Here is a 26,264-nt window from a genome sequence, read left to right on the forward strand (position 1 = left end):
GTTAAAACACGCGTTATATCTGGAAACGTACTGGAGAGAAAGAGTGGGTCACCTATCATTTAGGGGTCACCAGTGTGATCGCCTAAAAAAGTGATTTTTTTGAAAACAATTTGCGCTGACGATACCTTAACAAATTAAGAAGTTTTCCATACAAGAATTTGGACCCGATCGATCAGTTTATTTAATAATAATATGTCGTCCGACACATGAGCAGCTTCTTGGGAAGAAAAGGACGTGTTCAGAACGATATCTCAAAACTGAGAGACTAGTTCGTTTATACATTCTGGGTGTTAAAAACTTCGTGACAAACTAAACACCATATTCAGGGGATAAGGCCGACGGAAACTTCGCTTTTGGACTGATCGATAACTGTAATAAATTTGTAAATAAAGAAATAAGTTTTTTTTATACATTTACCAACAACTTCCATCGCCTTTGAAATTTGTCGATTTTCTTGAAATTCACTTTACATTGTGACTTCAATACAATGACAATATTTTTTATCATCAACTTCATCCTTTCATTTAAACAGTAAGCATTTGAGGTTTTAACTTTTTCTCGATTAAAATACGTTTCCAATACACAGATATACTAATTCATAGCCATTTATATCAAATATTTAAGTTAATTATAAAATTTGCTGGTATTTTCCGATTTATTAGCGCAAACAAAATAAATAAAATTGTTAAAAAAAAAACAAAATACACAAGAAAAGTAAAAGTTAAACCTACATGGCGCTCAACAGCTTCATAAATGCATTCTCACCGCCCTCCTCGGTGTCCACAGAGCATCACGAAGAAGGAGGCGAGCGGCCGGGACTCTTCGTGCACAATCGTCGCATAGTCTTGGAGTTGGTCAATAAAATATTCGATAATAAACGCGGCAACGTGGAATTGTCCTCGTCACATTGCTCCAGCATCGCTAAGAAACCTTCCGAATACAGCTATGACAACCGGCTGAAATACTGGAAGGATATGTTAGAGCAGCGTAAGCTTGTGCAGGCGAACATACAGGAGAAAACCGGTAAGACACCGGCACAGGTACTCTTCAATCGCGCAGTCACCGTTGATGAACGTGACAAGCAAACGGTGCGTCGCTTAATGGATTACGCCGAACGCTTGAATCCGTTAACTGTAATGCAACGACAAGAAGCGATATTGCCGGAATATATTGACTGTAGCACGTGCCAACATGTACATGAAATTCGTGAGACTTTGCCGAAGGCAGAGCGCGATGGTGAGAAGGTAGTCGAGATCACCGGTTTGCCGTTGGTGACCAAGGAAGAGCTGTTGGGTAAACCGAAAGAACAGGGCGGACACAAAAAGTCCGATTGGCTGAGATCCAAAGTGTTGGAGGAGCGCATCGAACGAAAGCGCGAGGACATAGAACGTGTAATTGAATTCTATCCGGACATTGACAAACTGCAGATTGTTGGCGAGAGTTTCAGCAAGATAAATACGTTGCGCCACAACGCAGATATACAATATATAGGTGAAGAAAAGATACATTTAATCTCACAAGACTCGTCAATTTGTGAGCCAACTGCGCAGGCAGCATCCACTTCGGAGCCACCACCACAACCCGAATACAGTGTGCGGATTAACGATCATATTTTTCAACTAACCGAGAAGCGTAGCTCCAAATATGTTGAGCTGGAGGTGCGTTTCGAGTGTGAACCATTCGAGAAAGTGGTTAAACGCGTTCTACATCTGGAGAATTTGGGCAAAAGGGTGTTGGGCTTCGAATGGGTACATCGTCCGTATTTCGAGAAAAATGCCAGTCTACTAAAAGCCTACGATGATGAATTCCTCTTCCAACATAAACCGTTTCGCCTGACTTCGGGCGAGAGCATGGATGTGGTTGTGCAGTTTCAACCACGTCGCGCCGACATCACGAAACAAAAGTGGATGCTAAAAATCGATCCACAATTTTTTTGTCGCAAAGTGGATGCTGTTGTGGTGCGTTTGAGCGGTAAGTGCAAACCGGCGCCGGAATATATTGCCAAAATACGAGCTGTACAAACGGAGGTCTTGAACAAATCGAATACGACGATGGTGCGTCAAATCACTACACGCTTAGCCTCACTCACACCGCTGATTAAGTTGCCTGAAGTGATTTGCCCCTACAAGCGTACACTCACCGAACTGGAGCTATTCGAATTTTACAATCCCGGCTATCGCTGCGAACGCTATCACGACATTCAACTGCTCAAGGAGCTGTATGAACGCTTAAAGAAGCCACGCGAGCCCGCTTGGGATTTGAGCATTGAATCTTTGAAAGCCATCATCCTTCGACAGGAGAGCCCCGATAAACGTGCACTGTACTTTGTGGAGATGATTAGCATTTTAGAGGAGATGCGTGGCAGACCGCCCATAGACTTCGATGAGAAAATACTTGATAATACGGAACGTGAGCGCACATGTTATGTGTATGTGCGTGGCATTATCTCAACGGGCATCGATGAGTGGGAAGAGCTGACGCTCACCATCGAGGAAGCCTTCTTAAAGGCGGCATGGAAGGAGTACGTAGACAATTATTCCAAGGCCTCAGAGGAGGGTGCGGGTGGCGATGCTGAGAATATAGAGATGCTGCTAAATGAATTCGACGAAGACGAAATAAAAATGTGGCTGGCTAAAGAGTTGCGTCATCGCAAGCCGTTCCGCGACACGCTCTACATGCAAACCTACACACATGTGTGTAATTTTATTGAGGACATTGTCTCGGTTATTGAGAGCACAGACATCGTTTAAGCTATTCGGAGCTTTTAGTGTGGACATAACCTTAATATACAAATGATCCGGAGGTTAACTATTCGAATATGGCTCAAATACACATGCGATCCTTATATATACATATATATATGAGAGTTACGTAGGCAAAGAATTTCTACGATTATTTCTATAATTTTTGTATATTTTACTTGTGTATACATACATATATAATAAAGAGAGGGAAATTTTGCATTTCAATTCATAAAATTTGCTTATTATTGCATTCTGTAGAATATACATATGTATGTAGGTGCATTTTACAATTGCACAAATAATAATAATGCAGACAATATTTTGCCATTAATTTATATTGCTTAATATTTTTAAAACATATTATTTGGTATTCATCACAAAGTAGCTTAAAAAATGTTCGCCATGGAGTATTATCGTGTGCGCAATCAATAAGAAGTGCCTATTTTAAATTCGAATTTAGAGATCATTTAGTTTTTGTTTTTACTTTAATTCTTGCTAAGTTGTGGTATAATATTTTCAATAAACCATTTGCTTGTCATTTGCAAGTGATCGCCCTCAACGGACAGATATATGAGTCTGCCATCTCTGTCTAATTGTTTGAGCCCAAGCTGAAAAAATTAGCGTAAATTAAAAAAAAATCTATAGACAAAAAAGCTTTTAAGTTTACATCTTCAAATAAGGGACTTTCGTTCAGAGGACGAATAATCGTGTCTTGTCCAGGACTGTAGAATCCGAACCATTGCGATTCCTTCGGTTGTACGATAGTGTCATTCAAGAACATAACCATAACAAATCTGCAAAAATATTCAAACGTTAATATTTTGGTAGACATTTTCAAATACACTTAGTACACACTTCTCGAGCTTATTTAAATTGTCTATATAAGTTAGATTGATAAACACTTCATTGTTTATGTTTGAAAGAAATGAACTCTTTTGCCGATATTCCTCTTCTTTCAATGGGTCATGCCAATACGTAGCTTGCACTAAATCACGCTGCATCCATCTGTTTAAATGAAAATTTAATTAAAAAAACAAATGAAACCAATTTTTTTAACAACGAACTCTTTGTAAGCAGCGCGACGCAATAACTTCCGCAAGTGTTCACAGGTCGTACTGGTCAGCGAGGGACATTTTGGCAAGCCGAAGACACCTTGATGCTGTCCGCCTAATGTAATGAGCGTTTTCATAGGTGGCGTAGAGCAGCGTTGAGCCACGGCACGTCTGCATTATTTGAAGTATAATACATATATAAATAACAATAAAATATTGATTGGGTATTCATACTTACAAGAATTGACCGCCTTGTGAGAAGCCAATAGCATTATAACCGTTTGTTAGTTGCGCATCTTTGGCCAACTGCTCACATACATAACGCACTTGATCGTCGGGATGTATGAAGAAACCGCTTTCATAGTCCAGCGCAATATTGCCACCAATTTTCAATGACCGTACGTATGTGCCATTTGTTTCCGCTTGAATTAATTTCTTTATGGCACCCAAGCTGAATGGAAGACAGCAAGTATCACCTAGAAATATGTATTAAGTAGACATGACTTTGTATTCAAGCGAACCACTTACCCATTCCATGCCAAAGTACAACCGGTAATGTATTGGAAGCGGCTAGAATGCTATTGCCGCATAGCAATATAATCAAACTTTTAATTAGAAACATTATATTCATTATTTCTTTGGAGTTTTAAAAAGTTGACATCACTTCTCGTTAAAGATATCGCAGTAATTAAAATCTTATGAAATTCAAACAAAGAAATTAGTTTCTAATCACAGCTGTAAGCATAATCAATTTGGATTGGAAACATAAACAATATGTAGGGATGCATTTTCCCGGCGTATTTCAAATCAATTTTGACGTACTACTTCAGTTGGTTTTAATGTAGAGTAAAATATTTATATATACGAGTATACTTAATAGATAGTTTTTATTTAATTTAATAGCGCTAAATGTTATTTCTACTTTTTTTGCTTTAAAGTTTTAAAATGCGATAATGGTGCATACAATGTTAGAGTTTTGGTGCATTCAAGAGGGTTAATTCGTATAAAAAAAACGCCAATTTTTATAAATTTTTTACGAAGCACTTAAATATATTTTTCAAAAATTCAAATTGATTCCTTCAGTCGAGCATCGAGTGAGCAAAACGCTTTAAATATTGAAATCTGATATATGACCTTTATAGGACGGATAGACTTTAAACACAAAATGCTTGAAATAAAAAAAATTAAAAGAACTGCTCCTCATTAAATGAAAAACTTTTGTAGAGTTGCATATAGTAAGCTGTGACATTTTATTTATTTACATATGTATGTGTGTACCTAAATATAGCGGAAGTTATTTATAAGGATTTATAATCAGATTTGAATTCAAAACTAATGCACTCCATTTGTTGCAGCGCTTGTACCGATCGGTTGTTGTTGTTGTGATTGTTGCATTAAATGTTGTTTATTACTCGAGAAATCTATGCAAGAACCTGACGTTAAATCGATCTCTTCAGAATCCGAATCATCGGAGCCTTCATCCGAGCCGTGAGCCAAAGCATTGGCCATAGCACCCGGATCCGCAACCAAACCACTCATATTCATATGAGCCTGCAAAGCGTTACCGAGCCCATGACCATGATGTTCTTTGTACAATTTTAATTCGGTGTAAGTCTTCTCGCATCCATTGGGAATCTTGCCGTTTGAAGTGTCACTTTTCGCCTTGTCCATTTGATCTGCGTCCAATTTTTGTGTGTGCTGTTGTTGGTTTTGAAATGCGGGATGCATCATTGTAAAATCGCTCGGCATGGATTGTCCATTAGCTGCGAGCATTGATTCAGGCGACGACAAATGTCCGTCCTTCACTTGTGCGCCACTGCTGAGATTTTCCGCTGTCATTTCCGTTGGCGAGGCGCCGTTCATTGCTGCCGCGCCGGGTATTCGTGGCACACGATCGCCTGTTTGGTTGTGGAAAAGCGTAAAAGTGATTTGTAATAAAAAATTTGGAATGTTTTTAAATTGTTGGTACCTGCCGCTATAACCGTGGGCGTGCCCAAACTTAAGCAACGCATCCGCCAGGCATCCTGTAAAAGTTGTAAACGAGCCTGCTTACGCCATTTGGCTCTCCGATTTTGGAACCACACCTGTTTGAGGAAAAAATGATGATTTTAAGTAAACTGTTTAAAAAATCTACTGAAATAAAGCAAAGGAGTGTGGATAAATGCTTTTATCTGCAAACAATTTTTTTTAAAAAGAGCCAATAAAGCCGGATTAATATAGATAGTCTAAATTAAGTCTTTAATAGGTTGTTCTATGCAAAGGTTTTATTTTATGGTACTACAAGGAGCTGTAGCAGAGGTAGTCAGATTTCTATTTCCCGGAAGTCTTTACACACAGCACTCACTGAAAAAATAATGGCGTTCAAGAATCATAAAGAACACGTTTCTTAGATGGCTTTATTTTAGCTTCATCGAAAGACATAAAATATTTTGAAAAAATAAAGGAGACCCTCTTACTTATATGTCGAACCCTAAACTTCAACTCGTAATTGTATATATATGTACATAGCTTATTTATTTTCTATAAAGGGTTACTTTTTCGTAAAAGAAAAACCTATTACTTGCTCTCGATGTGAGATTAACGGCTTCCGTCCTTTTAAGAAATCTTTTCATTCTGAAAATCAACTTTAAAAAGTATTGTTCTTTTGATTCTAAAACAGAAAATATCGAGTATTTTAGAAGATTGTATCATTGTCATATCTCTTAAAATCGGCAAATCTTTTAAGGATGCCGTACCTCCCGACTGACTGTTGTCCTTTTATTGATAGTATAGGATTTTCAAGAGGTTCGAGTTATTCTACATCGATTCTTTTAAGAATATGTAGATATTTTCAGAGTGCCTTGGTCGTTTCCGAGGTTTCCTTTGTAAATGCTAGTAATTGTTAACAGAACTCAATACTGTAGTTATAAAAGTTTTGACACTTGGATCGATCGTAAGAACTGGATTCAAGGCGATGTTTAGTACATACCATTTTCAGTACCTACTAAATAAAATTCCATTTAATTTATAGTTCGCTGGACACTTTCGAGCTCATTAAAAGTTTGAGTTATCTAAAGCGCTTTTGAGCTGGTCAAGAAGTTTGGTTCTGAAGAACCTATTTTTAATTATTATAAGAAGCATTTTTAAAAATAGAATTTATATGCTTTTAAGAGCAGAATTCCGAGTACGTTGGCATAAATTTATGTTAGAAAAGCAGTGAAATCCATTGAATAGTCGGTGCTCGCGCGGAGGATACAGCCAAAAGAAATTTTTGTTGACCAGTGGAAATATAAACTATCCTAACTTTTAAGTTGAAGAAAAGTGAATAAATTGTGCTAAATTTAACTAAAATCGGTTCAGCAGTTTGGGAGTTTATCTCGGACAAAACGCGTTTTGTAATACCACGTTTTAAGCCACATCTGTCGGAACAAATAACACGAATTTCTTTAAATATACTATACAGATGCCAGAACTGTATTTTTTTATTTTCGTTGTTTAATATATAATCCAAAAACACCGATTTCACATGGACAGATTTGGAACAAACTGGAGTTATATAGATTGTTTTAGATCACAGCCTTTTGTTATAATGTGGTTTATGTTTAATGAAATTGAAAAACAGAATCATTAGAAGAAATGGCAAACCGGATTTTTTTTACAAACAAATTTTAACAAAACAAAAAAAAACAAATAATTAAAATGGCGGCCCACTAAACTCGTGTTAAATTTTTTATGATTATTTCGAACAATTTATTTCGAAAACTCTAATTTTGGTGATTTTCATAAAGAAGTTTAGAACATTTTCATTTGAAAAATGTGTTATTTTGTGGTAGAAATTTTCGAGTGCAACATGGGCCTCTACTCCAAGACCTTTGCTTATCTTTGAAACAAAGTTTTCGTTTCTGAAATCACCATTTCCATACAAAACTGGTAAACCACTATTTTTCATTATTTGTGGAGAATTATATTTTATCAACTTCCGGCTGCACACTCCATACTTTTCATTTATATATATTTTTTATTTGTTCTAAATTAAAACCCCATGAGGTGCTTCACCTGTACACGCGCTTCGCTCAAACTGATCCGCAGCGCCACTTCCTCGCGTAGGAACACATCCGGGTAGTGAGTTTTCTGGAAGAGCGCCTCGAGCTCCTGCAGTTGCTGAGGTGTAAACGTTGTGCGATTACGTCGTTGACGTCGCCGACCGAACATGTACTCGGTTAAGAGGTCGCCCGGTAGCGGCGACAGAAATGGACCCGCCATTTTCACCGAAATTTAAATTATTTTCACACAAAAAACGCGCCTAAAAATGCAGCCTAAGCGAGCTGTTACGAGTCGCACGGTTGTTTCAGCTGCTGCGCGTTGATGTTGCCGCCAGCACGTTCGCGAGATGACTGTGCGCATCCTTAGCCATTGTGTGCCTTTTATTATTGCAACGCCGTTTACCACTAATGTGTCCTTTATGAGCGCTCATTTGCAAGCGCAGGACGCATTCTCCGATGCCAGCCGAATTGTGTTGTGTATGTGAGTGGTTGATAGATGGACAGGGGATTGTTGCATTGTGGTGGGGTGGTGGGTGGCGGTAAATGCACTAGGCGTGGAGATAATTAGGCTTATGTATGCTTATAGGATTTGCCATTCATTGATACTGCTTTCAGACACCGAAGCTTACGCATGAAGTTTATGCTCACTTACTGCTGCGCTCTCTAAACGGCTCTCTCGTGGAAGCTTAGTAGTTCAATCTTTATACGAGGTGAGAACAATGCCCACAATTCGATTTGTTTATAAGTTTCTCTCATAGTTCTGTATATTTGCCCAAATGTTGAAGAATTACGTTTATGCAGCTTAGAAGTCCTACTTATTTCTAGGTTTCTTGGCTTCAATTCATAAGGCATCCAATTTCCTTATTTTTATATTCTCCAAAAAAAAAAACACTTTTTCAAGCACAAATTACGATATATTTAGTAACAAAAAGAGAAATTTGTAAATGAAACTTACCGAAAATTATGCACAAGGACCTTAGCTTTGAATAATAATCCAGTTAAGACACCTCTCGGAAAACCGGTCGAATATATCGGGGTTTTTAGTAGGGACGTTACAAAAGTAGACCGATAGGGACAGCAAATGACGCCATATTTTTCCCCGCTCTTTTGATATTTCTCTTCAGTAAGGTTCGCCATTTTATCATTGAAATATATACGAACCAACAACGAGTTGAAATTATTAAAATTTACTCAACTTCAAGGGCGCTACGTCCAATTTATGGTCGCCATAATCCTCCTTTCAGATCAACAATTGACGTCTAGTGGAAAAATTTGAATCCACATGCACAGTACAAAATGTTTCCGTTCCAGTGAGACAAATAAGTGCCCGAAGTGTCGAGAAAATTGCTGCCGCTAGCGCATCAATTGAGGAAGACCCAAGTCAGTCTTCGTTAATAAGCAAAATATGCGTTATTGGTCAGGCAGCAATCCACACGTACTCCATGGGTTACCATTGCATCCCGAAAAAATTACCGTTTGATGCGGTTTATGGGCCGGCGGCGTCCTTGCGCCGTACTTCGTCCGTGATGATCAAGACCGGCACGTTATTATGAACGGGAATCGCTACTACTCAAAGATAACCGAATATTTTTCGCGCTTGGACAATATGTGGTTCCAACAGGACGGCGCCACAAGTCATGCAGTGGATTTCACAAGCGATTCATTGAAAACCAAGTTTGGTTAACGTATTATCTCAGTCAATTGGCCGCCTCGGGCGTACGATTTGACGACGCAGACTATTTCCTGTAGAGCTTCTTCAAGTCTATGGTCTATGCCAACAAGCCAACGACGACTGATGAACTTCGTACGAAAACGAACGTGAAATTGCAGCAATATCGGCCGATCTATGCTTGAAAACCGTGGAAAATTGGATGTTGCCTAGAGTCTGGACTTCTGTAAGCGTACCCATAGTGACCATGCAAAAGAAATCGAGTTTTATACATAATATCGAACATACTTTCTTAGGAATACAGAATTTCATTTATATCCCAAACCGTTTTTTTTGTAGCGCTCTTATAGACCCAACATTTGTTTCGATATTGTCTTGGATTGAACTAAAGTTCGCTTATTTATAAGAAAATTTCGTCGGCGACACAAAATTTACTCTACGAAGCAGGAGAAACCTTTCAAAGGGGTTCCAGCTCTCCTAACTAATCGCCAAGCTTCCTGTATTGTATCCATAATTTACCAAAAACAGATATATCCAAAGCCCTGAAGTTAAACGAGCTTGTTGATTACTCAGTAATGTACCGTATATATGGTACATAACTCCAAAGGGGTTTGTTCGATCCCAGTTTCCGACCAATGTCCAACAGGATTTTTAATAGTGGTCATGGAAAACATGAGCATACAATTTCCATGTCAAAGTTTTTAATTTAGACCAACCGTTGAGTAGTGCCAGTCTCATCGTCAACTTTTGGCCTAGAGTAGATCGCAAGGTAAAAACAACTAGGCACTTTTTCCTCCATTGTCCAGACTTTGCAAGACTGAGGCGTAAACATCTTGATAGCCTTACCTTCGGCGAACTAGATGACAGTTGAAACTAATTTTTACCGTTTTAACCATTTTGGGATAGGCTTAAAACGCTTTGTCGATTTGTAAGGATCTTATGATCCAGTATAAAGGAGTTTTTTGGTACCACTACGGCCAGTGCAGTGTTATAAGCTTCCTAAGGGAGATCCCTGTTAGGATTTGATGCGAGAAATCTCTGTATTGGGTTCCAATACAACTCTCAACGGTTTTGATGATACTGGAAAGGTTAAGAGGTGAGAGATTGATTTTCTTAACGAGGAAACCATCAGCTGTGAAGTAGAAAAAAGTTCCTCCATTCTTCTAAATCAAAGGATGGGCTTGAAAGAAACCATGATAGAGTCTTACCTGAAAATTTAATAAGTTTTCAATCAACCCTTGTATCACAAACTGTAAAATAATTTATCATTACAATATCTTTGGCACAGAAAGCTCTCTTGCTGCCACTCTTCCAGCACTCCAACACAATTGAGAAGGCTGATAACTGTCGTAGTAGAGAGTAGAAGACTACTTCTAGCAATGTGACTTGCATTACCTTTATTTGCAGCACAAATCGCCAGAGAGCAACTGTTGAACTCGGCTGAGCTGAGGTGACTCTGTGTTGGTCAACTTGTTGTGCTCTCAAATTCGCTTTATTTATTGTATTTCGTGAACAGAAATAATAAATAAAATTTAGCAACCATAAATAAATACTACAAAGCTACACACACACATACATATTTTCGTATATGCATATAACACATACATATATACAGTTATATGGTAAATGCACGAGGAAAACGATGCGATGGGGCAGCGAAGTTCTCTGTGTGAGTAATGAAATTCAAAAGCACTTAAAAATGTAGCAACCAATGAAACACACGCGCTGGCAGCCAACAACAGCAACAACACAGCGCCGCCACTAATAGCATATAACAACAAACTCAGCAGCGACAACAACAACAACTGTGTAGGCAAAAAATTGTAACCGAGCGGCGGGTGTAGTTTACAGGTTTATGCAATTACAATGAGCGCAATGAGATAAACAACATTGTGGCGTTGATGCTGGCGGCAGAGCGGAGGCGCGCGGGCGTGCACAGGCGTTGGGTTGGCAGTTGCACCCTCAGGACGACGGTGTTGTTGTGTTTTATAGCGCTGAGCATGTATTGTTATTATTGCTATTGTGTTGCGCTCCAAGAAGTGTATTGTTCGCCGAGCATGCCGCCCAACATCCCGCGTGTATGTGTGTGTGTGTGATTGCGCTCAACTGTGCCGTTGTGTGTGCAGGTAGGTGTAGATGTATTTGTGACTGAAAGTTAAACAAATGAAGGGATGTAATTTTCTCATTTGCACGTTTTGTTTCGTTGTTGTTGTTTTTTACTGTTGTTGTTGCTGCAGCTAACTTTTATTGTATCAGTGTACACGAGCATTTGGCTTGTTGTGTAGGCTTTGGTGTCGGTGATATTTGTTGTATTGTTGTTTCATGCCTTGTTGTTGTTGTTGCTGTGATTCTTTTCACCCGTTCGGTTGGCGCGCGGGCAGTGACAGCGGGGAGGGGGGCCTAGCGCTTGCGCTAAAATTATATTTATTTATTATTTCAACAACGCTGTTGTTGTTGGTGTTGCGCGCCGCAATAGGCGGAGCGGCAGTGGTGGATTCAACAACATTTCACAATTGAAGCCAATCATAAGCGAGCAATGTGATGCGGGCACGCGCGACGGCGTCAAGGCAGCGCGCCTGCTGCCTGAATTAACGGTGCGGATGGGCGGGGGGTGAGCGGTGAGCGGCGGAAATGTGTTTTGTTTCGTTTTGTTTGTGTGTGTGTGTGTTTTATGTGTTTTTTGGGAAACGTAGAGGCGCGCGCTTTTCATTAAAATTATGAATATTGTTTCGTTGCTGCCACCGCCGCTGCCATATCCTGTGGCACACGTTGTTGTTGTTGTTGTTGTACTTTGTTGGAGCTGCCGCTGTTCTCCATTTTTAATTTTGTAATTTGATGTGCAACAGCAGCGGCAACAACACGAAAAACAACGGTATTTTAGCACAACAATGCAGCCAGAAACTCATTAGTCGACTGTTGGGTTGACGGCCACCGTTGCGAGTGGTGTGCGGCTGAGTGGTGTTTGGTGCGCAGGTGGGCGGTGGGCGGTTGGCTGGTTGGTGCGCCATTTGACTGGCAGCTGATGTCTCGAGATTGGTGCATTCACCGGAAGTGTGGTGCGTGGGTGGGTGTGTGTGTGTGTGTTTGGGTGGTGCAGCATTCAGCTCGGGTGTTGCGATAATTTTTTGCTTAGTGGCATCTTTTGTTTTAGTGCAACTGGTTTCATTATGTACAGATAATGGAAATGATATTTTATGATTAAATTTTTTTCACGTTTTACAAAAACAATAACACTTAAATAAAAAAAGTTTAACTTCAATCGTAGTTGTACACCTTGATTTTTATTAAACGAGATCATAACGTTATCTTCGACTGCAGCGAAGCTATACTCGTAATATCTTCCACAGATGTATTTCTTTTCTTCTTCTTCACTGGCGTAGACAGTGGTATAGACCGCGGAAGCAATTATAGCCGAGTTTACAACAGCGCGTCAGTCGTCCTTCCTTTTCACTGTTTGGCGCCAGTTGGATATTCCAAGCGAAACCAGGTCCTTCTCTGCCTGATCCTTCCAACGGAGTGGAGGTCTTCCTCTTCCTCTGCTTCTCCGGTGCATACTGTGTCGAATACACTCAGAACTGAAGTCTTTTCATCCATTCGGACAACATGACCTAGCTAGTTTAGCCACAGTCTCCTAATTCGCCGAACTATGTTAATGTCGTCCTATATCTTGTAGCTCATCGTTCTATCGACTGCGGTATTCGCCGTTGTTAATACGCAAAGGACCATAAATCTTCCACAAAACCTTTCCTTCGAAAACTCGTAACGCCGACTCATGAGCTGTTGTCATCGTTCATTCCTCTGCGTCATATAGTAGTACGGGGATGACAAGTGATTTGTTGTTCTTCAGGCGGGTAATTGCTATTCGAACTTATTCGTGGTCGGGCAATAGACCGTCCGACCACCCTCTCCTGGTGTTATGCTTTCACTGCTATTCAGCAGGCTAGAGAAGTGTTCCCTCAATAATTTCAGTATGCTCCGGGCATCATTCACTAGATCACCTCTGGGGGTTCTACAAGAGTATAGTCTGGTCGTGAAACCCTCTGTTAGTCCCTGCATATTTTTGTAGAATTTTCGAGCATTACCTCTTTATATATATATACAAGTATCTATATATAAAGGCATCCAAATATTTTATCTTGATTCTGATCATTCTGTTTGAAAGCCGTTATACACTCTGTCAAGAAAGTATCGGGAATTCTTCATTTTTCCTCTGATCTCCCGCTTATATGGAAGACAGGTACATTTTTTTTCTAGGTTGGTACAACTGTCCTTAATTATTATATCAAAAATTAGTATGATCTGTCAACCAGAATGTTTACAGCAACTATTTATGTATGAGAGATTTAAGTGAAGAGTCCCCGATACTTTCTGGACGGGGTGTATGTTATAGTTATTCGATCTGCTAAATTTGTAGAAGAGGTCTAATAAACAAGTTTTCCATAGATGGACTTGAGTTTGATCAGTTAGCTTGTAACTTGTAAGTCCAATTGACAGTCATCCATCCGGACTGCTAGACGAACTCGCTACAAAGCGTGGAAAAACGCTACAGTCGACTGGCAAGGTTATGGCGTCTGTATTTTGGGATGCGCATGGAATAATTTTTATTGACTGAAAGGCAGGACCATAAACAGCGACTATTGCATGGCATTATTGGACCGTTTACAGGACGAAATCGATGAAAAACGTTCGCATTTGAAGAAAAAGAAAGTGATATTTCACCAAGACACTGTTTGGCGCCGTGTCAAAAGTCTGTGAAAACGATGGCAAAAAATTCAGGAATTGGGCTTCGAATTGCTTCCACATCCACCGTATTCGACTATTTCTTGTTCTCAGATCTCAAAAGAATGCTCGCTGGAAGAAATTTTCGTCGAATGATGAGGTAATTGCTGAAACTGACGCCTAAGTATTTTGAAGCAAAATACAAATTCTACTACAAATATGGCATCGAAGAGTTATAGGGTCGCTGTAATCTTTTCACTGAAGGAAACTGCGTTGAATAAAAGAAAACAAAATTTGCCAAAAAATGTGTTTTACTTGGTAGGCAAGGGACTTTTCAATTGACCTGTTACGACCACTTTTTGCTATAAAAGTCCGTTCCATATCGGTAAATGATCGGCTTCTTCGGGAGAATTGGACGTGGTCCGGATTTTAAAGCGATATTTCAAAAACTGAGGCACTATTTTCATATACATATAGAGATGAACAGACAGACGAAGATGGCTAAATCATAATCAGCTAGTTACGCTGATCATTTATACGACAAGGATTTTGACTGTTATTGGTTATACGGAGACCGAAATCACAGTGCGTATCAAACTTTTTAGTTTCTTTAACAAAAATGAAAAAGGGATGACATTGACTGTCCACACTGATCCATATATGAAAAGTTGAGGCAACAATTCCTGAACCATTCACGATCTCTTGGAAAGCAATCCGCCAGCAATGCCTCATTGCTTTCTTAAAAGAAAACCTCGAGAAGTAAGTTGTTATGAAAAAAGGCACCCATTTGAATGAAATTGTCGAAAATTAATTAAAGAAAATGATCACTTTAAATAAAAATAAAAGAGTTTTTTAACTATTATTAACGACCGACATATAAGATGACGAATTTTGTAGACAAAGACATTTTTACTGATTTCAATGATTTATTTGCCAAAACTCGAAAAAGTTTAACCAATATACTCCTTCTACAGCACGAAAAGGCAAAAAGGGAGAAACACACAATGACAGTGATACTGATAAATAGGCGCTTCTAAAATATCTAGAATACCTGAAAGCTGTTATCTTTAACTTTAATCACATACTGAAACTCACAACAAAAATTGTAGACCGTGGAATCCATGAATATTTTTCAGAAGACATGTGGAACATACCGTTCTCGAAGCACTTTGCACTCTCTTTTTGTTATGGCCTTCAGCTCCTTCAGCGAATTTTGTTTTCCATTCCGATGATTGTAGACTTGTTTGTATGTCAAGCACATAAACTCATGTCTCATCAACAGTTATAATGCTCTACATGAATGTAGCAATCGGAATTCGCACGATCAAGCATGTCGAAAGGGACTTGTTTACGGTACTCATTTTGTAAAAATTCAGGTTTATCGAGAAGAGTCGAGTAAGAACGCGTTTCATATCCAAAATATTTACCAAAATCGTTTAAATAGACTTGCGTGAGATGTCGAGCTCTCTTGCCATCTCTCCATCACTTGCTGGACGAGCACCATTCTTCACTTTTTTAACATTTTCATCAGTTGAAGAGGTCGAAGGCCGTCCAGAACGAGGTACATATGTATGTCTTCAACGATCGCTTGACCGTCTTTGAAGACTTTGTACCATTAGCTTGTGTTTTTAATAAAACAGATTAAGCCTTTTCCAATATTCGCAAGGATTCCGCACACGAAATTTGGTTAGAAATATAAAATTTTATACAAATTATTTTTCGATACTTTTATCCATTGTCAAAATCAAAACGCACTACTGAGGTGTACCGACTTAAGAAGCTTCTATAAACAAACTGGTTGACAGATCTCGCTTATATTTGGCATACTAAATAAGGACAGCGTTCACTATCTTTAAGAAAAATACTTGAATATTAAAACCCGAAAACAATCTTAAGGAATTTTTAAGTTGTACTCGTATGCAGATCATATCATAGACTAATCCTTAGAGTCCATAAAATGCGATGAAAAATTAAAAACAAAAAACGTCTACCGATGATGTTTCAAAGAGAAAGGTTTTTTTTTATGGAAAAGGATTATTATGGTCACAAAGCAACTGCCATGCTCATAGTAACAGCATCTTAATCTGTATGAGATTCTTGCTCTGAAATTTGTTTGTGCCCTAAAAGTAAATGTTTATAAGAACTAAATACTGATACTATAAAATAAATGAAAATATTGTAACGGTATCGATTTCGAAAAATGAAAATGAAACGGATCCTCAAATAAAAGTTTTCAAATTTAGATTTCGCATGAGGTGGAATACACCTTATCAAACTTAACGAACGAATATTAAAGAGCCCTCTTACTGATTTTTAAATAAGGAGACCCCCAAAAAGTCAAGTACTTTGCATTACCTATTAACCATCTCAATGATACAATAATTTTGGGAGATTTGCACTCAGACTTTTATCGAAGATGGATCTTTAAGCATATTCCGCATATTTCTTTGCGGTCTGTGGCCAATTTTTCCCAAAAAAGTTGTTATTTTCAATGAAGGTTAATCAATCGATAATTAGTGGGTTTCTATTTACGCTGTGAAAGCCTCAAATAACAGTGTTCTCTGTTATCTTTCGCAAACCAAGTAGCTAAAGCCCCACCTTCTTTTTTAAGCATTATAAAAAGATTCCCACAACCCGCCATGAGTCTTTCGGGGATGAGTCAACAAAAAGGACATGTTAGAATAGACCAAGAGTGAAACACGTAATTGATGTGTGATTACGAAAACATACACATACTCTTATACATATACATATGTATAGAATATTTTACAAACGTTTAATTTCAACGAGCAGCCGAACAAAGCGGGCGACTCTCCAGTGCATTTCGATTGCATGCAAGCGATTTGTATACGCAAAAACTCGAATTCTCGCAGGCAATTTTAACAAGGATATGAGTAAATTAACAACGGTAATTGGCAGCCCAACACGATACGTATGTGACAGTCTCTTTGGAGGCGGTTGATGAACTAATTTCGCATGATATGGCGCCTACAAGTAGACAATTCACACTGCTCCACACCCCAAAAGTATGCAACGATGGAAGAAAGCGAATGCGGAAACTGAATAAATGAATGACGAAATATGAATGAGCAAAAAGGATAAAAATATGAAAATGAAAAAGAAAAAGAAAAAAAAAGAAAGCACAAGGCGGTTAACTGTATGTGTGTGTGTGTGTATGCGTGTTGGTTTGAAGCCGCTGTAGGAGGGACTGGGGTAGACTTTGAGCCCGGCTGACAAAGGAAATCAAAGGCACAGACGAAATGAAATGTTGACGGCAGTTAAACAATGCAATTTCTTCATTTTCTTGTGTTTTTGATGCTGGCGTTGTTGCCGGTGTTGGTAAAGTGACAGACGCGCAGCAGCTAAATTAGAATTTTTAATGAAAATCGCCTTAACAAAAGGCGCAACAACTTGCAAAAGAATGCAGCCAGAGGGGCGGAGATAGTCGCCAAGTGCGGAAAGGGGCGATATATTAATGTTGCCATCGAATAAGGTTGGTTGTTTGCGCTGGATGACTAAACTTAAGGAAATACATCTTTTATATAAATATAAATAAAAAATTGATGATTCTGCGAAGAATGCGGAAGCCTAATTCTTTTTGTAAAGCCATTATGATTCTTTCATTTCGCAAACAGCCTTTTTATGAAATAAATCATTAGAGGCTTCCGCCACACTGCAAGGATATCACGTGGCGCGAATTGTTTATGTTTTTGCTTTTGTTGTTGCTGTTTGCTTGCATTTCAACCACAGCCGAGGCCTTTTTGCTAATTTCGTTTTAATTATGCTGATTAAAATTTTGTTTGAAAGACACAAACAACAACAGCAAAATAATTATAATAATAATAAAGCACAGCGCACTGCATCCATTTAAGATGGCGGCGAAGGCGCGGGAGTTCAACGTCAGCAGCAATGCAGCAGCGCAGCAGGTGTAACATGCAGCATTTCATTTATGCACAGAAATCATTAACTTAATTAAATTTTTTACACAAACATGCAATAAAAAAAATCATAAAAAAATGGAAGTTGCCTAACGCCAACAACATCTGCCAGCATTGCAGCAGATCCATCAGGCACAGCCTTAAAACCACTCTGCAACACCTACGAATGCCGGTCACGAGTGCGCACTGCCCTGTAGGCAATGTTTGGAGTAATTAAAAGTACATGCGCTCTATTTATCTTTTGTTGGATATCGCGATCTGGATGAAGATATGTATAAGCCGACACGATCCATTTTAATAATTGAAGCACTATAAGGTTTAATTTTGAGGAAATTTCATCCGAAACTGATTCATAAGTTTGTTTGTGTCCACGGGGTTTCGAAAAATAGAATACATGCAAAATCGATTGTTGTTTTTGAAAGGCATCTCTCGAACGTCTTTGAAAGCTTTGTACCACAAACAGGATAATAGTAAGACCACTTTGTTTCATATATGTTATAAAAAGTTTTTCATTCCTTAATTCATTCCTTTAACGAGTGCCGCCGCTGTCGACTGTTGGCATCAAATGCCTCGAAAACGATTACCAGAAAAGTCCACTATGTTGCATAGCAAACCCGCATGTTGAAGGCTAAGGCAATGGACATCTCAAAAGGCCATTATATCCTGCATAAAATATTGTCAGTGGGACACTTAACTGCAATGTTTGACGCTGTTTGAGCGCAATCTTTCCCACGACAGTCGGGTCCACGTAACCGGAACGGATCTGGATTTTTACCCGTCCAAGGACTGTCAACTCGTCAGAGCTCTGCTGCTACAACAACAACATTGTTTCAACACCGTTTTTTGATCTTCGACGAAACATCCTCTGGTGCACACCAGAGATGAGCGAAGAGTCTAAACATTTTATTTCACACAGAATCTACTCCGAAGAAGGTAAAGGCTGCCCTTTTGGCTGCAAAGGTGACAGTTACAGTTTTCTCAGATTCAAGAGGTATTATCGAGATCGACTAACTGGTACTCTTCGACCGATATCATGGTCCCGCTCACATCTCTAACATTGCCATAAGCAAATTGGTCGAATTAGGCCAAGAACTGCTGCTCTCTCTACTTTGCAGTCCTGCAGAAGACGTATTAGACGGGGTAAAAAAGTTGAAACATCTCTAAGTCAAGAAGATCGAGCTATGAGGACTATGTTCAAAAATAATAACAGCCGAAACGTTTCTTTGATGAACCTAATTACGCAGCCGATGATAACTAACTGATCCATAGTACACACTGATGCCTTTTTAGGCATATTTCCAAGGTGGTATTATACTACATTCTACACAGAACAGGGAAAACTTTCCTTAAAAAAAACTCACTATGAAAATGTTCGTCATCCTATAAAATATGCATTGGATATATTACAGATAACAACTGTCAGTTTTTAGGCTATGAGTATAAGCGGGATCTCACTGACCTCTGAGAGATGGCACAATTAGACTTACCGATCTAAACAGGGTAGATGTGACTTTCTACAGTCTGTGCTCCTTCACTTCTCATATGACCGCGACGAAATCCTCAAGTCGCTAGCCGGCAGAATATAAGAAAAAGACAATGAAAGGTTGTTGGTTACTTGCAGGGCAATCGGCCGGCCAGTCTTTAATTACTGGAAACAGTGAGACGTAGACGAAGAAGCTCCAGACTTGTCAGAACTCTGCACTTCGAACTACGACAGGAAGCCTCTTGATGTCTCCTATCGAACACCTGCAAAATGAGGCCCGTATGCTCCCAGTTAAGGAGAATAATGTCTCACCTGCTTGGAACGGAACCGCCTCCTAGGAACATCAAGAGGTCATTCCTCAACTCGACAATATCAGACAATACGCCTACCAGGCTTCGGACGCAGCTAACTTCCGGCAGGCACTGACCAACATTCACAGTGGAGCTATCAACGCCTTCACCGACTCCCTTCTAGTGAATGGCGTTCTTGGAATCAAATCACCTCCCATTGCAGGCGAAGAGCCTGAGTGGCCGCGAGAAACGAGAGTGACGCTTGTGCAGCTTCGTTCTGGATATTGTAGCAGGTTGAATTCCTACTTATCCAGAATAGACTCCCACATATCTAATATATATTTTGGGTGCAATGAGTCTCTGCATGACAGTGGTCACCTCTTTTTATGTCCCACTAACCCTACTCATCTGACACCCCTCTCCGACCTCCGACCTCGTCGAAACAGCACGATTCTTGGGCCTACCGTTCGATGACGTCGACGACAGTTTATCTAATCCTTACCATTCTAACGGGGATTAGGTACACGTTACAACAACAACATTTGGCACAGTTAAATCATTTTAAAACAAACCATCTCCAACTGAAGAATTTTCCAACAGGGTATGCAGATAGAGTAGGCACGAGTTCAGTAGGCGGTCGGTTGGTGGGAGCCATGGGTAGGTGGTAGAAAAATTATTTTCATAATACTAATTGCATAGTCACAATGTCATTTTTATTAAAAAGCAAACAGCCACATTGCATTACATTGCAACAACAACAACCAACACGAATACAAGCATCCTCGGGCGAGGTGGCAGCCTCGTCAACGTCAACGATCTCATCAACAGCAACAGCAACAACGTCCTTAATGGCAGCGACAGCAACACCGATGTTGGCCGCACGCTTAACTAGTGGAACCGTTTGAGGGTGCGGCGCGCTGCGGGGCGACAAGTCGGGAAAATGTAATGAAAAGATAAATTTATGCAATGCAACCAACCAACCAAGTAGGCAGTCAGCCACCCAGCAAGCCAGCCAGGCTGCTGAGGCGAAAAATCACCGCCCAACGCTCTTTTTCTCTCTCTGTCTCTCGCTCTCGCTACCGAAGAACCTCCGCAACAGTCGGCGTGGAGGCCTGCAGCGGGCGTACAAAAGAAAATGAATTGAAAAAAGTAATTAAAAACAGCAAAAAAGTGCTGCACTGTTGTTGTTGTTGTAGATGCTCGCTGTTATTGTTATTGCTTACAGCTGCAGTTGTGATATCAACAACAAAACACAATGCAAAAACACATTAGCGCAAACAAGTGAGTTAGTGGCGGAGGAGCAGGTGGCCGCGCCGCGCCGCGCCGTGCATCTATTCCAACGAAATGCTAGTGCATGCATGCACAACAACAACAACAAATTAACGGCAGCAACGTAATAAGGACGAAATTAAAATACATTAACACGGCAACAATATGGCAATTCGTTGAAGAGCGCTAATTTCCACACGTAAACAGCGTTGAAACAACAGATTTCGCATGGAGCGCCACGAAGGCAGCCTTCGGGGGTGTTGCTGTTACCGGCAGCGAGATAATGAAAACGGTAGGGTTATAGGAATATGCGCACCTGCTAATAGGCTGCCGGATATGACATGTGACAATGAGTGTTGCAAGCAGTGAGAGTTGGTGAAATACATATGTATGTGTGTAAACTTTTTAGACACTTCTCATAGAAAGCAGCCAAGAACACTACTCGCGAAATGAGGATCAAATGTGGTTTTCTTTCACTGACAATAATTTCTTTATTTCGTTGGAAAAAAAATAAAAAATAAAAAATAATAAAAAAAACTTTTTATAACTAATATGGAACAAAGTGGTCTTACCGTTATCCTAAGCCTTCAAAGATTGTCGAGAGATCCTTGAAGACAAGCGTCACATGCGTGACGTTCTGGACGAGCTTCGACCTCTTTAACTAATGAAAATATTTAAAAAAAGTGAAGGATATGATGCTTCAAAATCGTTAGGTAAGTGTTCGAGAGATGGCAAGAGAGATGGCAAGAGAGCTGGACATCTCTCGCGAGTAAGTTCGAATCATTTTGGTGGATATTTTAGGTATGAAACGTGTTCTTACTCGACTCGTCCCGATAAAGCTATATTTTTTTCAATAAGAGTAGCGTAAACAGGTCTCTTTGGACATGCTTGATCGTCGAACTCCGATGCCACATTCATGGAGAGCATTATAACTATCTATGAGACATGGGTTTATGAGTTTGACATGCAAACAAGTCAACAATCATCGGAATGAATCGTTTTCAGTCGATCGAAAGAATAAAACAAAACTCGCTGAAGGAGCTGCAGGCCATCACAAAAAATGCTTATGAAAAGTGTTTCGAGGACTGAAAACATCTGAATATAAATCGTGATGAATGATTAAATATAAAATACATATTTTCCGGGTGCTTTTTTGTCACAACGTATTCGCTGTGGTGTCGAAACTTTCGGTTGTGTTAACTTCAGAATGTAAAATTTTAAACGCATTTTACTCGAAAATACCATATTTTACTCGAATATGGTATTTTCGAGTCGAGCATTGATGGTACTCGGAGACTATCGCATTTATGATCCCTTTTAGCATGGCTGTATGTATAGGTATGCTTGAGAATAATATTATGATACCAAATATTGCTCCAGTAGTCGAAATTTTGTACCAAAATTACAATATAAAAATATTTGTAAATGATCAGATATAAGTTTAATGGGCATAGCTAGTGTAAAATATTTAAAAATCGTTTTTTTCGATAGGTCATAGTACCTTTAAAAATAACATACTATGATTCTAAATGGATATCTCAAATAGTTTTCGGATCAATAATCAGTTTATCTTTAAACGCGCAATTCTCGCAACGGCATTTTTCTAATGACTACTCGGAGGCAAATGATCCGATAACCATTAAATTTTTTCTCCATGTCCTATCAGAACAGTTCTCCATGCTATGAACATACAAATTTTTCATTTGATCAAAAATCGATTTTCGAAAGACCAAAATTTTTGGTAAAATTCAACTTTTCAAAAAAAAGTCTGTATTTTGTCAGCTTTTGATTTATTTTTCGACCAGTGGCCAGAGTGCACATAATATCTTTTAGTAGAAAATTATTTGTAACATACTATATATCTACGGAGAAGATGAAGCGCTTTTTTAGTGCCGTCGTAGATCGCGTATAAATATAAACAGTTATTACTTATTCTTAAAATATGAAGAAATAGACTGCTTTTAAAACGAGTGATACAGTCACCCTTTTTAGGCTGTAATTTTTTGCTTACTCCCAGTATTAATTATCAAAGTTGGGTGTTTTAGGGGGCTCCAGCGTCGTCTAACCATTTAAGGTGTCTAGAGTTTTTCCTCGTCTTTCTTAGAAATGTGCATATCATCGAAGATCGTCACCCTGTTTTCATATTTCCCTTCCTTTTCAAATGACTTACCTTTTCCATTACATTAAAATATAAATTAAAAAAACTCGCGATATACCCCTGTGATCAATTAATAGTTCTTCGAAATGCGATCTGAAATCAGTTACGTACTTTAATTTTTCATCTTCGGGACTTGGCAACCCTAGTCTGGCAACTCACAACTTTATCGTAAAGTTTGTCATTTTTGGTGTTAGACTCAGAAGGTTTTGATATAAGACCGCTATTTGTGTTGTTTACAGTAACTTAAAATATTCATCATCATCATTCGAGCGCGATTGAATGGTATGGTGAATTCAATCGAGTTCCAAGGTGAACGTCGTAAAGGTCGCCCAAAATCACTTGTTGTTCTGGAAACTATTGATGCTGTACACAAACTTATATTGCAATGTGACCTATCCTGAGATTGAGATAACTATATCATCAATGGGACCAGTAAACATTCAATATTTCATGAACATTTGATTGTCGAAATATTTTTTTGGATGCCAAACCATGTGTCGATCGCTCAAAAAAGGTTCGTGTCTATTTAATTGAAAGAAATGTTAAAGAAATACGATATAGGTGTTCGAAACACGTCCATCACATCGTGACAGGTTATTAATGGTGGAATTACACAAATTACTTCTTTTTATTCCCGTACGTAAAAAATATACTACCAGTAAGGGGTCAACGTTTTACGACATTTGAAGAGGCGGTTAATGCATTTAGAATGCATGTTTTGAGGATACGTCTTTCAAAGCGACAAAAGAGCTTAGACAATTAGTGTAAACGCATGCAAAAGTCTATATCGTCACCTGAAATGCAAAATAACGTAACAACATTTTCGGAACCGAATTTTAATATTGGTTAAAACTAGTTTATATTTGATCGGAGAACCAGAAAATGTTGAACATATGTAGTATTATGTATGTAATTTGAAGTAGTGAAGCGTAATCTATAAGACATTCAATTTCGAATTTTTTGATGATACGTTATTTTGCATTTCAGGTGACGATATGTAGATCTTATTTGAGAATATTTCGCAAAACAATAACGCGGTTTTCGATGAGTAATATTTGTTTGCGTTTTCTAATCCCGAAATATAAAAGACAACCTACGCATCTTCTTGTCAGAGCTAGCTAAAACGGCTGACATACTTGTATAGTGTGGGCTTTCAAAGAATATTCGGTATTAGGATTAGTTCCTGTTTTAATTTTATGTTGTTGTTGTTGACAGTCCTTGGCCAGATAGAAATCCGGGTCCGTTCCGGTTGCGTAGACCCGACTGTCATGGGAACGATTTAATTTTATATTTCATTTCGCTATCATACTTAACGAACGGTCGATTCCAGTTTTGTTAGTAAAAATTAATTACCATAATACCATAAAAATTCAACAAAGGTTGGAACATAGCTTCATGAAGCAGACCTCGCAAGAGTAAAACTAATACATAGAGTACGCACGGCAGAACTTTTAACAGGCATTGAAGCGGGTGAATGGTTCCTAATATACATGAGCCTAGCTCAGTATTTCTCAAAAAGTATCGACTTCTCGATAACTCGGGACTTAAGGTAAGTATTGATTTTACATATGCTCGTAACCTATTAATAGACCTGACTTCTACCAAATGTCGAAAAAAACCTAACCGAAAGTAACTATTCTATATCTAAACTTTCTGGCTCAAGTCGGCCCGTTTGTCAAATATTGTTCTGTACTTATTTGGACAGGCCATATTCCAGAGTTAGAGTTCCACCAACAGCTCCCTGTCACATACCCTATTTAGCGTTTCACTTTGCGACACCCTGTAAGGCAACATCATCGGTTGAGCTTTTCCCACAACAACGCCCAGAAGGATGTTTATACTTATTGTTTGCTTGTTGACGACTGTATCGCTGCTGCTGCATAGCTGGTACGAGCAGTGGTTGTAATCTTATACATATTTATGTGTGTGCAACATAAAACACGATTATTATGATTTCATTTCATTTCATTTTACTGTGGAAAACAAAGGACGCTCCACAACGGAAAATGAGGAAGAAATCATTCATTGTTGTGCGCTGTCTTCAATGTAATTTCGCAATCTTTTTTGCTGTGCGGCGGCTGGTTAGTGGGTGGGTGGGGGCTGTGCGAAGGGCAGGCAGTAGCCATCAGGCTGTCAGCCAGTCAACCAGTCAGGCAGGCAGGCAGGCAGGCAGCTTGTGGGTGCATGACGCCAACATAATCAGGATAACAAATGAAATCCTTGTCGACAGCAAGACCAACAACTACAACGACAACAACAATAATTGTGCAGCAGTTGCGGCAGATTTTGCGAGTGAGACGTTGTGACGTTGCAACAGCAACAATACCAACGGAGGCAACAGCAAGAGTAGGACGTTCCTTTTTCACATTGTTATTATTTTTGCCTTTATGTAAATGTTTTGATTAATTTTTGCTTGCCACTATATCCGCAAGCGTCTTCCGCACAAATTGCAGCAACAAACCAAATCATCGCTTCCTCCTGCGCTTACACTGGCTCACAAGGCTCAGCTGCGCCGGCAGGCCGGGTGGTGTTCGGGAGAGGAGCGTGTGCGATCATGAGTTGCTGGCAACACCACTTGCACAATTATCGATATACATACGTATGTTGTTGTTGTTGCTGTGTACCGCAAATGCAATCTATCCTTGGAGGTGCATTCACATAGTTCGGTTTGGTGTGGCACGTTGCTTGTATTGGAATTTACTTAAACACGAACGCTCCGCAACGCCAACTCGTTTAGAGTTTTGCTCACTCTCTAATTTGCCCAGGTTGCCATTGTTGCCAATTTCACATGCACACACACACACACAGGTGCTGCTGCGTTTGCATTGAAAATTCATATTGAAATTATATTTTTCATTGCTTAGTTGCTGCATTTATGGAGCCTCAATCAATTTAATTGATTACATTTCGCAAATAAATA

General features: G+C 39.2%; 3 protein-coding genes across 3 annotated transcripts; 1 reads left to right on the forward strand and 2 right to left on the reverse strand.

Annotated features, from left to right (window-relative positions):
- The first annotated feature begins 581 nt into the window (after window positions 1–581).
- Window positions 582–2,871, forward strand: LOC120774772. The gene has a single exon (XM_040104544.1). It carries the CDS (start codon window positions 732–734, stop codon window positions 2,748–2,750), a length of 2,019 nt encoding a protein of 672 aa, XP_039960478.1. The 5' UTR covers window positions 582–731; the 3' UTR covers window positions 2,751–2,871.
- Window positions 2,872–3,061: 190 nt separating this feature from the next.
- On the reverse strand, window positions 3,062–4,535 carry LOC120774361 (palmitoyl-protein thioesterase 1). Its single transcript, XM_040103947.1, has 6 exons — window positions 4,325–4,535; window positions 4,035–4,272; window positions 3,809–3,967; window positions 3,600–3,749; window positions 3,412–3,538; window positions 3,062–3,352 (listed from the first exon to the last, which is right to left on the reverse strand). The coding sequence occupies exons 1-6, from the start codon at window positions 4,425–4,427 to the stop codon at window positions 3,230–3,232; spliced, it is 900 nt and encodes a 299-aa protein (XP_039959881.1). The 5' UTR covers window positions 4,428–4,535; the 3' UTR covers window positions 3,062–3,229.
- A 482-nt stretch (window positions 4,536–5,017) lies between these two features.
- On the reverse strand, window positions 5,018–8,185 carry LOC120776005 (retinal homeobox protein Rx). Its single transcript, XM_040106437.1, has 3 exons — window positions 7,832–8,185; window positions 5,766–5,880; window positions 5,018–5,694 (listed from the first exon to the last, which is right to left on the reverse strand). The coding sequence occupies exons 1-3, from the start codon at window positions 8,036–8,038 to the stop codon at window positions 5,129–5,131; spliced, it is 888 nt and encodes a 295-aa protein (XP_039962371.1). The 5' UTR covers window positions 8,039–8,185; the 3' UTR covers window positions 5,018–5,128.
- Window positions 8,186–26,264: the final 18,079 nt, after the last annotated feature.

Source organism: Bactrocera tryoni, chromosome 4 (assembly GCF_016617805.1).
Source record: "Bactrocera tryoni isolate S06 chromosome 4, CSIRO_BtryS06_freeze2, whole genome shotgun sequence".
NCBI lineage: Eukaryota > Metazoa > Arthropoda > Insecta > Diptera > Tephritidae > Bactrocera > Bactrocera tryoni.